The sequence below is a fragment of the Rhineura floridana genome, chromosome 8 (genome assembly GCF_030035675.1).
Source record: "Rhineura floridana isolate rRhiFlo1 chromosome 8, rRhiFlo1.hap2, whole genome shotgun sequence".
Classification (NCBI taxonomy): domain Eukaryota; kingdom Metazoa; phylum Chordata; class Lepidosauria; order Squamata; family Rhineuridae; genus Rhineura; species Rhineura floridana.
Window position 1 is genome coordinate 46,171,197 of NC_084487.1, and position 15,127 is coordinate 46,186,323.

Here is a 15,127-nt window from a genome sequence, read left to right on the forward strand (position 1 = left end):
AATTAATAAAATGGATTAATACATTTGCTATAATTTCTGGATATATGATTAATTGGTCAAAATGCCAGTGGGCACTATAAGGTTATACAGTATGTATGTTAACTAGCAATTTCATTGGTGCCCAGAGACTATAACATATTTAGGTGTTTTGGTTCCTAGAGATAATTTTAAAATGATTAAATTGAATTTAAATAGATTGTTGAAGGAGATTTTGATTTAGAAAGATGGTTTTGACTGTTTTGCCATGGATAACTTATGTGCTTCATGGCATTCCTTTATAAATTCCCCGAAGGTTTAATGCAGGATTTCAGAAGTTTATATGGGGGTCCTCTTCATCTCATTGTTTCACAGTCACTTGTAAATTTTGGAAGGAGGATTTAATTTTCCAGATCTTAGTTTATACCACAAGGCTTATCGCTTAGCTTGTACAAATGCTGGGCACGTGTTTCTTTCTGCGAATACCCCAGCATGGGTAGTCTCAGAGGTGACCTGTTTGGCATCCCTCCACAGATCAATGGTATTAGAGTCTACATATAGAAAAAAGGATTTTTTTTAAAAAAAGCTATTCATATTCTAAAAGTGCATGCTAATCAGCAGGGGAGTGAATAACGATCTTTCCACAGACTGCATCTACCAGTCCCAGCCCTCTTTAAACATCTGTGTACATCAGCTTTTACTGCTGAGACATTTGTGCCATCTACTGAATGTCCCTGATTGCAACTGAAATATCTGATATTTTTATGGTCCAAGAATTTTCAATATTTACAATGTGCAGTATGACTCATAAAAATCCCTACTATTTTATTATAATGTGCTTTCCTTCATTTTATTTCTTGTAGACAGAATTTCGTGTTTCAGCAGAGTTTTGCACAGATTCTGTTCTCATGCAAACTGATGAAGGAGAAATTTTGTCGAAAGCTGGTTCCAAGGTCAGTGAGTTAGCAGAATAAGACTTGGATAAATGTTGATATGAGTGACTATTACTGTTAATATGTAGGTTTGAAATGTATACAGGGCGATTCCAAATAAAAAGTCTGTTTTAGACCTGTGCTAATATTAACAAGACTAGAGAAGATGGCAGCTAATACAGGAATGCTGTTTTCACAGGGATATTCATATCTTGGAGATATTGCTCATCTGTATGCAGCAACAATTCCAGGTCACTATACACATTCCAAATGAGGATATAGTCACTCACCTGGCTGCTTGTGATAAGAAAATGTTGTCTTTAGGCAACTGGGCAGTGAAATTTTGATAAACTGGAAGAGTTGAGTGTTACTTCTAGGCCATTGATGTACTATAAATAATACAGGGGTGCATTGGCTAGACGTTTCTTTTGTTGATTAGTAACCTGGACTGGCTTCAATCAATTTTTGTAAATAAGCTTACCTAATGAAGAAGCACATATATAATTGTTTTCAAACCAATTCATGTAAGCCTTAAGGTAACTTAACATCTTTCACTTTAACTAGTTTTATCTATCTATAGCAAAAGTTGCAAATGTAACAAATTATCATTATAGTACTGAACAAGTATTCAGTGAAAAGTTGCAGTCTGTAAAACTGGCTCATTACTGCTACTATTAGAATTTGTAACCTAGTCAGTCCTGAAAATGCAGCAGCATAAATTTGTGTTCTGATCAAACCTTTTTATGCTAGATCTAGTTTAAGGGTTCCCATGGACCACCAGTGGTCTGCAAGCTTCATTCAGGTGGTCCCTGGAGTATCTGTAAAAATGCAATTAAAAATCATACATACAGTATCTAGTGCAGTGCTTTACAATTGCTACAACAGGCAAAAACATCAAGAAGTAGTGTACCAACAACGTCAGCAGTTTTCAAGTGGTCTGCAGGGGGAAAATGGGAACCATTGATCTAGGTTGTAGAACAGAGTTCAGTGTGTGAGGCAATATACAACATTTATGTAAGTATAATAGCCACTTATCAGGATAATTGTGCTTGTCACAAGTAACAAATTACATTGCTGAAACCAATGTTGGACATATATTTTTGGCACTGAACATATGAAGCTACTTTATATGGGGTCACAACATTCATCCATTTGGATCAGTACTATCTATTCTTGACTAGCAGCATCTCTCCAAGATCTCAAGACAGGTCTCACAGCCCTGATACCTGATCTTTTAACTGGAAGTGCAGCGTACTGTAATCTGTGCGAAGCATGTCTGCTACCGTTGAACTATGGCCTTCCCCACAATCAAACACACTAGTATCTTAATTTGGCAGAAACTGAATGGGTTATGTTGTGCTACTAAAAATCAGTGAGGCTATATATGCTACATGAGCTAAAGAGCATGCACATGCAAATTGGTTCATTATCCAGCCTTGTCCTTGTTATTTTAAAATCTAAAAGAAGACTTTTGAAACTTGTTTTTAAGTTTTTCCTGAGTACTTGCTGGTCAATTATGTTGAATTATTTTTAATATCAACCATGAGTTTTAACTTCTTGCTTGGCAATTTTCTGGATAGTATGAGGCAAATTGCATTCCACCCCAGTAAAAGGCACACTTTTATCACTGGTTGTTAAGGTGAATGAGGCATAGCTGTAAAACAGTTGGAAAACTAAAAGTGCTATGGTAATATTTGTTTGAAGCAATCTAACCTAGTTCTTCCACATTTGATTTTCTTTTGAGATCTTCCAAGCTGGCTAATCCATTGTGATCAGTTGTCAATTTGGACAGTTTACTGCTGGGGCTTAGCTCCCTCTGGGCCATTGAGGATGATTTGGCTTGTGCTTCTTTGTCCATGGGTAAACACATTTAGTTTTTGTTAGTCTGATATTTGTAAAGGGACAGAAAGGCAGCCTCTTTTGTGAAACATTTTAGCTAATCGTGTCATTGGAAGGGGAGAGAACCAGGTTTTCAAATACTTTCATTGCTAAATGATCTCTAAATATACTGACCAGGAAGCAGCTTTGTGTCACTACTTGTCCACATTAACATGTTTTTCTAAACTTTTATAGGATTGATCCATGCTTATCCAAAATAAAAAAAATTAAAAGAGAATGTGAATAGTTACTAAAAACCAAGGCAGTTGTTAAGGTAGTGTACTATATGTAATTTGTTAAAACTAACACAATTTGTAATTTTGAGAATTTGTGTCTCTCTATAAGCAAATTTCTAATCCACACTATTACAAAGACTGCTTTTCTTATAGCCAGAGATGATTTTTGTCTTCATTTGTGCTTTTGTGTAATATCACAGGGGGATTGTTTCCACTTTAATTAGTGCAAAAGGGGGGTGGAGATGCCTCTCTTGCATTGGGTCTGGCAAATGATACCTGGATTACTGAAGAAGGCAGGAAGCTGCTTTCTCCTCCCATGTGTGCAGTGTGTTGTGGGCCTTGCCATTATATGCAACTGGCAGGTATTAATTGGAGGATGGTCTAGTTTAGAAGCAACTTAAGAGATTCCATAAATTGGATTTTTGTACTTTTCCCAAAAGCAACCATTTTAGATCACTATAAGCTAAGGGTTGCTAATGTGGCATCTGTGGGTGTATATGTGCCCACAGGCTCCCCTCCCCCCACTAAAATTAAGCTTGAAAGAAGAATTTTATTGTGACCAATATAATAATTTGATGTGTATTTGGGGCCATGACAGTTTCTCTGGTTTGCAAAAGTGCCTATAGACCAAAAAAGATTGATAACCCCTGAAACCAATGCAGCCCTTGCAAATTATTCTACTAAGTCATTTAGATTAGTAGTTTGTGGTGCCCTAGGACATGCAAATAGATATGGGGAACCTCAGGGATGGCTTATCAGGGTGACAGCAATGTGAGGCCAGGAAGGTCTTAATGAATATTGTTACCACACTGCATGGGAAAACTCTGCCTTGCCAGACTGTGGCAGAATAGACGTTTTACAGGTATTGTAAGTGAGTTAAAATCTATGAAATATGGTTATCTATTGTTAAACTGTAGTATAGCATGTGAAATTATATTGCAAAGCCTGCTCGTTGCATCCTTAGACCCCATTGATAAACACATTTTTGCAATTCTGCTTTAGAATTGTCAGTTTTTCCTTCTGAAATCCATACAATTTAAATTCTCAAATTAATCCCAGTTACAAATGGGCAGAGTAGAAGATCTTACACACTATGGTCTTGTGCTAGACTTTGCCAAAGCAGTTGGTAACAATGCATTTTAGACCAGCCTTTCCCAACTAGTGGGCCACCAGATGTTGTTGGACCACAACTCCCATCAGCCTCAGCCAGCATTGCCAATGGTCAGGAAAGATGGGAATTGTGGTCCAACAACATCTGGTGGCCCACTAGTTGGGAAACGCTGGACTAGACACTAGTGAAACACTCAGCTGTCTTTTTTATAATAGTTGAAATGCTACCATGACAAGATTGCAGATTTGATTTATTTACTTCAGATTATATTCAATGTCACTAGTTATCAACATACAGTATTACATCTGTCAACTGATTTTGTAGTCCCACTCTTTTGTCACCTGGCTGTGTGACGTAAAAATTTAATATACAGTGCTATACCATCACCTCCTTCAACTCCTAAATCCACAGCTTGGCATAGGGATTGGACTAGGAATGAAGAGAGTCCTATTCATATCTCCTGTTGGGCATGAACCTCAACTTTGCTTAGTTTCATGCACACACAGAGAACTATTGTGAAGATAAAATGGATGGGGGAAATGGAGAGAAAGGAGGACCATGTGAGCCACACTGTACTTAGGGGAAGAATAGGGTAAAAATGTAAAGTAAAATATTGAAGGTTGATGTTTTGGTACTTGATAGTCTAGAGCAGTACATTCCAATTGTTATTACTGCATTTATTGGGTTTTTTAAAAAAAAATATTATAGTACAGAGGAGAGAAACCTTTCTCTCCTCCCAGATCCTTTCTGTCTCCTGGTCACCTTTACTCAGCATGCAAGGGACTGCTGGTGCTGGCACTGTCCAATCAAAAGGCTATGGCAGAGCTAGGGGGCAATCCTGGTGAATGAGAAGGCACTGGGCAGTCTGTGGCACTGAGACCTTCCTGAAAATGAGCAAGGGGTTACTGTTTGAGAAGCACTGGCCTACAGTATTTGGAAAGATGGATGGGAACTAAATAAGGGAAATGCTTATTTGTGGGGTTTTAAGTAGATCTGGCCAAGGCAGTGTTCAAAGTTACCTTGTCTTTTTAAGATCTCTTCTCAGGCCAGCAAAAAATCCTTATGGGACGTCATGGTGACATATGGAGCTTCTTGCAATGCTCTGTAGATGTGCATATTCATGAAGTAGTCAAAACTTTTCCATGGATAGGAATACTAAGTGAGCACTGCAGCTGTCTGTTGCCTGTCATCTGATACTTGGAGACCTTTTAAATTTGGGTTTACTCCACAACTCTGTTCACACATAAGGGAAGCCATGGTTTCTGCCACTGTTGTGCCCAAGCTTCAGTTTTATGCAATTTATCTTTTTGTGTGCTCATATTCTCCCCTCACATCTTTAACAGAAATAATTCTATCTTAAACTGGGCAGACCATTCCTGAAAACAAGAATTGGAAGCAAATTTTGGCTTCCACAATTCAAGTGAAAGAACTGAAAAATGCAAGGTGACAGGAGAGTGATGAGCCAAAGGGCTGAACCACAAACTGTCAAAACATAATTTGCCATTAAATGCATAAACCGATCCAGTGGACTACACATTGTAAATCATACCCATGAAAGGGAAGTAGCCCATTTGGAAATTTTAAACTTATTATCTGGTGTCAAAACAACTTGCACAGAGAAAATATCTATTCTAATATATATTCATGTAAGACATTTAGATGAGTATTGTCACAGTGTAATTTGCGTGGCTGCTGACTAATGGTGCTAGCCCTGTGAACTACAGCATGATGACAAGTTGGAGGAGGAGAGAAGGTTGAGGCAGAGATGGGCAGTGGTGGTGAGATGACAGTTGGGAGGAAGAGGCAGGACGGGGAGTGATGGAGAGGAGGTTGAGGAAGAAGAGTGGACAGCTAAGGAGGAAGTGACTTAAGGGGAGCTCAAGAGGAGGGTAGGAGGACTTTGGGGGGAAGGAGCAACAGGGATAGCCACATTCGCTGTTGAAGGGAGCTGTGCAGGGCAGCTTGCAAAGGGCTGTGTTTGGTTGTGCATGCCTGGTCCTTCGTGCAGGGTACTCTCTTGTTCACCTGAACATGCTCTGTTTTGCTGGACTTTCAAGTCCTTTTTTTTTTTTTTTTTTTTTTTTTTTTCAATAATTTTTATTCAGATTTTCATAAAACATACAAGACAAAATCATAAAACATTCAAAGACAAAAAACAAAATCAAAAATAGTTAAACAAAAAGAAAAAAAGAAAAAAAAAACAAAAATAAAAAATAAAGAGTAAAATATTGACTTCCCATTTGTCAAAGATCAAATCAGTTATAAGTCTATAATATATAACAATCCTGTCTCTTAAGTCATATTATAAAATCACTTTCCTCCAGTAGTTATCTTACTTAATCATCAAATCTCATAAACATTACTTTATTCTTTCCACAAAAAGTCAAAGAGAGGTTTCAATTCTTTAAGAAATATATCTATCAATTTTTTTTTCCAGATAAGCATATCGATTAATCCATCTCATTACTAATTATGATAATCTTATTGTCATAACCATAGTCAAAATAAACATTTCAATTAATCCATCACATCAGAATCTGTTAGGTTCAATAATTTCAGTAGCCATTGTTCTATTATCTCTATTAGTTCCATTTTCCATCTTCCATCTTCAGTAGTCTTGTTAAGTCCAGTAATTTCAATATCCAATCTTCCATTATCAGTATTCCATAATAATCTTGCTGTCAAAGCCATAGTCATATAGTAAGAGTCTGATGGGGATTACCTCTATCCCAAATATTTTCTTGCCATCCATTCTGAATAGGTTGCTGAAATACTGCTGTAAAATCATATCTCTGTTCTTTTTTTCAAAATACACTGGGTCATCTCTTAAAAGTTTTTCCATTGTCACATGGCTGCAGATAATTCCATAGATTTTCTCTATATTGGGCTCCATCACATCATTCCAGTCCAGAAGATTATCCATGCCATTGATAACTTTATCTCTAGAATCTTCATTCATTTCTTCAGAGATAACATTGAGTTCCAAACAATAGATTTTATTTCTAAAGTCCATAGACTCCAAATCTTGTTCCTGTTCCACGTTGGTTCCAATCTCCGGGATCTCCTCTCTCACAGGGACCCCTATTCCAGTCTCCAGGGTCGCCTCTCTCACAGGGACCCCTGTTCCAATCTCCGGGGTCTCCTCTCTCACAGGGACCCCTTCCAGGGTCACCTCTCTCACAGGGACCCTTATATCTTTAATCTCCTGCTTCATTTTACTCAATTCAATTTTCATTATCTCAATCTCATCCATTATTTTCTGAAACATAGTTATTTCCAGATTTTCAGCCACTTTCTTAATTTTGAGCCTGGACTTCAAAACACCTCACAGGCAGCAATACATTGCTAAAAGACCTTTATCCAGACTTTGGAACTTCAAAGCCCAGTGAAACGGAGTATGTTAAGATGAATGTGTTCCCTGCAGGGAGCTATCCCATGCACCTGAATTGAACTGGATTGGATGGTGGGAGGCAGGTGTAGAGAGAGGAGGAGGTTTGACTTTGGATAGTAAAGAGAGTGAGGAGGAAGTCTAGTTTTGGTGACCATTAAAGGGGGGATGGCAAGGGGGGCTGGGGATAGGTGGGTAAGTGGGGTTGGTGAGCAAAGCAAGCAGGGGCATAGCTCCAAATAAACACAAAACATGGGAGCAGAAAAAGACAAATAGTAGAAAAAAAGAGGAAGGCCAAACAAGAGATGGATGGATTCCATAAAGGAAGCCACAGACCTGAACTTACAAGAGCTGAACAGGGTGGTTCATGACAGATTCTCTTGGAGGTCACTGATTCATAGGGTCGCCATAAGTCGTAGTCGACTTGGAGGCACACAACAACAAAAACAAACTGAATTATCAAAATTTTTATTTATATGCTGCTTTTCTAGGCAAAGCCTGTCCAATTGGCTTACCACAATAAAAACACAAAGTGTAAACAGACTGCTATTCCCAATTAATATTTCTGCCAAAGTAATCCTAAAACAAACTTTCTCTAGGCATCCAGAACCCTCCTTCCTAGCCAGCAGTGTCTGAGGTTACATGGTAGGCAAATTCACTTTGAATGGAAAATGCCTATACTGCTTTTTTTCTCCCCTGTATAGAATGCATTCTCATTTTATTGTGGCGATGCACAGAGTGACAGTAGCATTCCTTATTCTCTTCGTGCATATGTTCTCTTCAGTGCCTTTTGTTTGTGAAGCAGTTGTGGCTAGTAAATCCTTGCTATGCTGATACATTGTTGACATGCTGTCTTCCAGTCCTTTGACCTTCTCTGATGATCTTAAGTTTAATGAAGACGTCCTGGTAGTCTGCAATGATCATGAGAAATGCAGACCAATGTTTCAGTATAGAAATGCTTTCCGCTAAATTGCGTGGGGAGCTTGGTGTCCTGCCCAGAGCCCGAGACACAAGACGGAGGCAAGGCTTCGTTTAATTCTTTTTATTAGGGTTATGGTTACATCCAAAGCAGTGCGCTTCATAAACCTGTCTACTGTAGCTCACTACTTTCACTAGCAAAGCTACCTAAACAGTCTCTGCAGCATGTGGGGGGAGCTGACTCGGCACTGGAGTCTGGGTGGGCACCTGCTTAAGTAGGGAAGGTCTTCGCCCGTATCCGACGGCTCCTCTGCAGTTCCACCCTCTGGGAGACCCGCTTCTCGCGTGAGGTGAGAGGAGGCAAGCCTCCGACACCCCATCCCACGGTGTGGTTTTGCTAGGTGATGGCGCGACCTCAGGGAGTGGGAAACTGGTTGGCGGGGAAGTGTTTGAAGTGCCAGGTGGGGTTTCCGGCACTGGTAGGGTTGGCACGCTCAGAGGGTCGTTTCGCAATGGCTCAGATGAACTCGCAGACGGGGCGGGATCTGCCTCGGCAGGAGGGATGGGTGAGAAAGTCTGCGGGCTGACAGAGCCCCTCCTCCTATAACATCCCCAGGGGCCTTATCCTCATCTGACTCCTCTCCCTGATCTATCTCCCCTTGCGCCTGGGGTGCAACTCTTGGGGTTCTTATAACCATGTTTATAGTGGCGTTTCCTAAATCTTGCAACTTTCTAAGATCTTGTCTTGGATATTTAGGTATTCCTTGATTAAGTAATCCGTGACCATTTGTCTATCTATCTCAAGCTACAATTCTGCCCTTCAACTTGTTCTTCACGGTTGCCAGAAGGGTCGTTGACTCTCTTTTGGGAGAAGACTGAGCCAAAGTAGGAATTGAGCATTTCTGCCTTTTCTTTGTTATCTGTTAATCATTTTGTCATCCTTGTTGAGTAGCTGTACCACCATTTATTTTCTGTCTTTTACTATAGATGTACCTGAAGAAAGCTATTTTGTTGCTTTTAACATCCTTCGCTAACCCCAGCTTGTTCTCAGCTTTAGTCTTCTTGACACCATCCCTGAAATTCCATGCAACGTGTCTGTACTCTTCTTTTGTATCTGGCCTTCCACTTCCTATATGCATCCTTTTTAGTTTTCAGGTCATCTCTTAAGCTTTTTGTGAAGCCACATTGGCTTCTTCGACCTTCCACCTTTGTTTCTTTTTTGGAATTGTTTGCAATTGTTCCTTTAGAATTTCATTTTTTAGAAACTCCCACCCATCTTGGAATCCTTTTCTCATTGGGGTTGCTTGCCATGGAACCTTATTTATTATTCTGAGTTTATTACAGTCGGCTTTCCTGAAGTTTAGTAGACAAGTATGGCTACTTTCAGCTTTTGCTTCCTTTAAAATAAGGAACTCAAGTATAAAATAGTCACTTTCACAGAATCGTACTCAAAGAGTTCTTTCAATAGTTTTATCAATAGTTCTTTCTCAAAGTGGGGGGAGGTAACAAGCAGAGTACCGCAGGGCTCGGTCCTGGGCCCAGTGATCGTCAACATTTTTATTAATGATTGGGATGAGGAGTTGCAGGGAATGCTTTTCATATTTGCAGATGATGCAAAATTGGGAGGGATAGCTAATACCCTGGAGGACAAATAAAATTCAAAGTGATCTTGATAGGCTGGAGCATTGGGCTGAAAACAGAATGAAATTTAACAGTGATAAGTTCAGAGTTCTACATATAGGAAAAAGGAACCAAATTCACAGTTTAAGATGGGGGATACTTGACTCAGCAATACTGCATGCGAGAAGAGTCTTAGAATTGTTGTTGATCACAAGCCAAAGATGAGCCAATAATACGATAGGGCTGCAAAAAAAGGCAAGTGCTGTTTGAAGCTGCATTAACAGAAGTATAGTTTTTAATCACATGAAGTACTAGTTCCGCTCTATTTGGCACTAGATAGGCCTCAGATTGAGTACTGTGTCCAGTTCTGAACACCGCACTTTAAGAAGGCTGCAGACAAACTGGAACTGATTCAGAGGAGGGCAACAAGGATGATCACGGGACTGGAAACAAAGCCTTATGAGGAGAGACTGAAAGAACTGGGCATGTTTCGCCTGGAGAAGAGAAGATTGAGAGGAGATATAATAGATCTCTTCAAGTACTTGAAAGGTTGTCACAGAGGAAGGCTAGGATCTCTTCTCAGTCATCCTAGAGTGTAGAACACAGAATAATGGGCTCAAGTGACAGGAAGCCAGATTCAGCTTAACATCAGGAAAAACTTCTTGTTAGAGTGGTATGACAGTGGAACCAATTACCTAGGGAGGTGTTGGGCTCTCCAGCACTGAAGGCATTTAAGAGGCAGTTGGACAGCCACCTGTCGGATATGCTTTAATTTAGATTCCTGCATTGAGCAATAGGTTGGACTCAGTGGCCTTATAGGTCATAGACCCCTTCCAACTCTAGTATTCTTTGATTCTATTTGATGCTCAAATAGCTTCTGCTTCAAGAAGGATGTAGGTAAATCGGAATGGGTTTAGAGGCCAATGAAGGTGAGCTAGGGTACAGGAAACAAATCCTATGGGGAAGTTTGAAGGAACTAGGTTGTTTAGCTTGGTGGAGACTACTGGGGAATATGATAACTCTTCAAATACCTGAAAGGCTAATGTGTGGAAGAGGGCGAATACTTTTTCTTTGCTGCCCCAGAGGGCAGGACTAGCTTCAGTGGGCTTAAGCTACAGAAGGGTAGACTTCATTTGAACATTCAGAGACTGTGCTTAATGGTAAAACGTTAAACAGTAAAACCACTTTGTGGATGTGGTGGTGGGGACACTAGTGAACTACTTAAGGCAAAGACAGTGCAACCACCTTTTGGATGCTTTAGCTCTGGATTTCTTAAATCAATCAGGGACTTAGTCTAGATGGCCTGCAAGGCCCCATCCAGCTCTGTGATTCTAATATTCTGGTTTCCAGTATCTCCAGGGCTGTGTATCTGATCTTTTCCTGAAGATAGTTTGAAATTAATTCAAAAAGTGGTGTAGAAAAATGTGAAGTAGGGGTAATAGTTTTTGTTCTCCATGAGTTTCAAAGCTGTTTACAATTATAACATTCATATGAATATTTCTACAACCAGCAATAATACATTAAAAGATCATCCACTAGTGATGATGATTCATAGACTAATACCTCCTCTCTAGCAGAGGCCCTGGGTTTGACAGTTATTCTTAAATCAGTTTGCTGTGGGTGTAGATTTTTATCAACTCAGTATCCATGTAACACATGGACAATGGTCAATTACATGATTTAACAAATGCACATGAACAGTGAGCATTTTTTCTTGTTAAATACCATATAAAATTTATGGTAGCATCCTCTTTTTAAAAATTACCTATGGTCTTGTTCCCATTATATTTGGTCTTCAAAACCCCCTTCATGTCAACTCTGCCCTACAACTTTGCCTTTTTCCTTTTGTCGTTATCTGCACTGTGTCTCATTGGAATATAGTAATGCACATATTATTAAGCTTAACTCTGCTAAAATTGAACTTGCGTGTTTCCTTTTGCTTCTCCACCTTTCAATAGAACTGTCACTTGTTCTTGATAGTATTATTTGTTTCTCTCAAGTTTAAAAATGCAAGGTTCCAAAATCTTTTTTCTCCCTATGTCCAAGTTGTTGCCAGGCCCCTGTCAGTTTGAATTGATCTAGAATTCACATTTTCCTTTCTAGTGATCTTACCAAAATGTTAATTGGCTCTAATTTCTTGTGTTGATTGCTGTAATATTTTTCTTGGCCTTCCTTCTATTCTTAAAACCTCTCTACTCAGCCCTTAAACACTGCTGCTTGTTCTGATTATATTATGTACCTTTTTGTTTCAGTCCTTATTGTTTCAGTCCTTGTTTCTCCTCATCTTCAGCCAAAACTTTTTGTACTTCTTTTCAAATGTCTCTATATTTGGACATTTTTTTAATTTGAAAACTTTCCACTGCCCTAGATAGAGATTTGATTTATAAATGTTTCACATGCTTTTAGTAAAGAGAACTAAAAAAGTATGCCATGTTAATTTTACACACTCTGAGCGTATAAAAGATTCTATCAGTTGCCAAAAGTAGTATAATTTGATAGGGATGGGGGTCAATAAAGCACGCTTAATGTGGCTTAAATGTCTGAATTCAAAGCCTGACATGGAAACTATTTTTATTGGAATGTTGTTGTTGTTGTTATGTGCCTCCAAGTCGACTACGACCTATGGCGACCCTATGAATCAGTGACCTCCAACAGCATCTGTCATGAACCACCCTATTCAGATCTTGTAAGTTCAGGTCTGTGGGTTCCTTTATGGAATCAATCTATCTCTTGTTTGGCCTTCCTCTTTTTCTACTCCCTTCTGTTTCCCCCAGCATTATTGTCTTTTCTAGTGAATCACGTCTTCTCATGATGTGTCCAAAGTATGATAACCTCAGTTTCATCATTTTAGCTTCTAGTGATAGTTCTGGTTTAATTTGTTCTAACACCCAATTATTTGTCTTTTTTGCAGTCCATGGTATCCGGACAAAGATCTTCTCCAACACCACATTTCAAATAGAGTTGATTTTTCTCTTATCAGCTTTTTCCGCTGTTCAACTTTCACATCCATACATAGAGATCGGGAATACCATGGTCGGAATGATCCTGACTTTAGTGTTCAGTGATACATCTTTACATTTGAGGACCTTTTCTAGTTCTCTCACAGCTGCCCTCCCCAGTCCTAGCCTTCTTCTGATTTCTTGACTATTGTCTCCATTTTGGTTAATGATTGTGCCAAAGTATAGATAATCCTTGACAAGTTCAGTGTCCTCATTGTCAACTGTAAAGTTGCATAAATCTTCTGTTATTACTTTAGTCTTTTTGATGTTCAGCTGTAGTCCTGCTTTTGTGCTTTCCTCTTGAACTTTCATCAGCATTCGTTTCAAATCATTACTGGTTTCTGCTAGTAGAATGGTATCGTCTGCATATATTAAGTTATTGATATTTCTCCCTCCAATTTTCACACCTCCTTCATCTTGGTCCAATCCTGTTTTCCGTATGATATGCTCTGCGTACAGATTAAATAAATAGGGTGATAAAATACGCCCCTGTCTCACACCCTTTCCGATGGGGAACCAGTTGGTTTCTTTATATTCTGTCCTTGTACTAGCCTCTTGTCCAGAGTATAGGTTGCGCATCAGGACATCAGCTGTGGCACCCCCATTTCTTTTAAAGCATTCCATAGATTTTCATAATCTACACAGTCAAAGGCTTTGCTGTAATCTATAAAGCACAGGGTGATTTTCTTCTGAAATTCCTTGGTCCGTTCCATTATCCAACGTGTGTTGGCGATATGATCTCTGGTACCTGTTCCCTTTCTAAATCCAGCTTGGACATCTGGCATTTCTTGCTCCATATATGATAAGAGCCTTTGTTGTAGAATCTTGAGCGTTACTTTACTTGTATGGGATATTAAGGCAATAGTTTGATAATTACTGCATTTCCTGGGATTCCCTTTCTTTGGAATTGGGATGTATATGGAACGCTTTATTGGAATACTTGTCTTAAAATATTAACATGGCAACTCAATATATGTTACACTGTTTGCCTTTCCTCCTCATTTAATAAACTTTTTAACTAATTTTTGTATGTCTAAAGAACTGTGCTCATCATTGAATATTCTTCCTAGGGGTAGTCACCTGAAGTTAGTTTCAGCTTGGATTTTTAATTTGACTGGCATTATATTCTTTGCTCCCAATTTTATTAAATGATACATTTCTAGTGTGATATCCAGTGTAAGTCATACTTAGAGTAGACCCATTGACAAGTTCATTGATTTCAGTGGGCCTAATCTGAATATGACTTAGTTGGATAGCACCCTAAAAATGGGAAAGCATTCACCATGCATCACTGGTCCTGCTTTTCTACTGTAACATGTTCACTTCTTTAAATGCTCTTCCTCGGACCCTTCATTCTACAAATACCAATCTTTTAGTTAAGTCGTTTCCTGTTTGCATCCTTTTTTCTGTGTGCAGCTGTCTATCACTGGAATGTTGTTTCAAATGATATCAGCCTTGCTCTCTGTTTGTACACTCAAGCATCATTGGAAAATTCATGTGTTTCCTCTCACTTATCCCAATTGACCCTCTCACTTCTAGATTAAGAACATAAGAACATAAGAAGAGCCTGTTGGATCAGGCCAGTGGCCCATCTAGTCCAGCATCCTGTTCTCACAGTGGCCAACCAGGTGCCTGGGGGAAGCCCGCAAGCAGGACCCGAGTGCAAGAACACTTTCCCCTCCTGAGGCTTCCGGCAACTGGTTTTCAGAAGCATGCTGCCTCTGACTAGGGTGGCAGAGCACAGCCATCATGGCTAGTAGCCATTGATAGCCCTGTCCTCCATGAATTTGTCTAATCTTCTTTTAAAGCCGTCCAAGCTGGTGGCCATTACTGCATCTTGTGGGAGCAAATTCCATAGTTTAACTATGCGCTGAGTAAAGAAGTACTTCCTTTTGTCTGTCCTGAATCTTCCAACATTCAGCTTCTTTGAATGTCCACGAGTTCTAGTATTATGAGAGAGGGAGAAGAACTTTTCTCTATCCACTTTCTCAATGCCATGCATAATTTTATACACTTCTATCATGTCTCCTCTGACCCGCCTTTTCTCTAAACTAAAAAGCCCCAAATGC

General features: G+C 39.4%; 1 protein-coding gene across 10 annotated transcripts in view; it reads left to right on the top strand.

Annotated features, from left to right (window-relative positions):
- Positions 1-15,127, top strand: part of TNRC6B (trinucleotide repeat containing adaptor 6B) — a 176,480-nt gene that overhangs the window by 15,012 nt on the left and 146,341 nt on the right. For 6 of the 10 annotated variants that reach the window (XM_061639205.1, XM_061639203.1, XM_061639209.1 and 3 more), the window contains one exon: positions 840-929. In XM_061639205.1, coding sequence (XP_061495189.1) covers positions 840-929 — 90 coding nt within the window. Of the gene's footprint in view, positions 1-839; positions 930-15,127 lie in introns of those variants that run through there. The other 4 variants (XM_061639217.1, XM_061639201.1, XM_061639210.1 and 1 more) reach the window with 3 other exon arrangements.